This window comes from Penaeus monodon, chromosome 22 (assembly GCF_015228065.2).
Source record: "Penaeus monodon isolate SGIC_2016 chromosome 22, NSTDA_Pmon_1, whole genome shotgun sequence".
Classification (NCBI taxonomy): Eukaryota; Metazoa; Arthropoda; class Malacostraca; order Decapoda; family Penaeidae; genus Penaeus; species Penaeus monodon.
This window is the reverse complement of record NC_051407.1, coordinates 9,698,708-9,698,926: the sequence shown is the minus strand read 5'-3', so window position 1 is coordinate 9,698,926 and position 219 is coordinate 9,698,708. Positions and strand designations below refer to the sequence as shown.

The window sequence follows — 219 nt, the reverse complement described above, 5'->3', positions numbered from 1 at the left end:
TATCAAAGCGCCAAACTTACTTATAAACCAACCCGTAGAGTTCATCCTCGAAGTCAATCTCCTGCTGGCGTTCCTCCCGCCTGCTCTCGGGGCACGCGCAGCACTCGCCCCCCGCTGCTGCCCCTCCTCCCGCTGCCCCTACTCCTGCTGGCGCCCCCACCTGCCACTTGGAGCGGGGGGGAAACTCGGGGCTGGGGGCTTTCGTGGGGCGTGTCGTCT

At 64.8% G+C, this 219-nt stretch overlaps 1 protein-coding gene across 1 annotated transcript in view; it reads right to left on the bottom strand.

Moving 5' to 3' along the window:
• The window catches only part of LOC119586923 (insulin receptor-related protein-like), a gene marked incomplete in the record, with an annotated part of 99,749 nt that overhangs the window by 21,726 nt on the left and 77,804 nt on the right, over nt 1–219 (bottom strand). Inside the window, 1 exon segment of the mRNA XM_037935652.1 lies at nt 21–217. Within this exon segment, the coding sequence (XP_037791580.1) occupies nt 21–217 (197 nt within the window).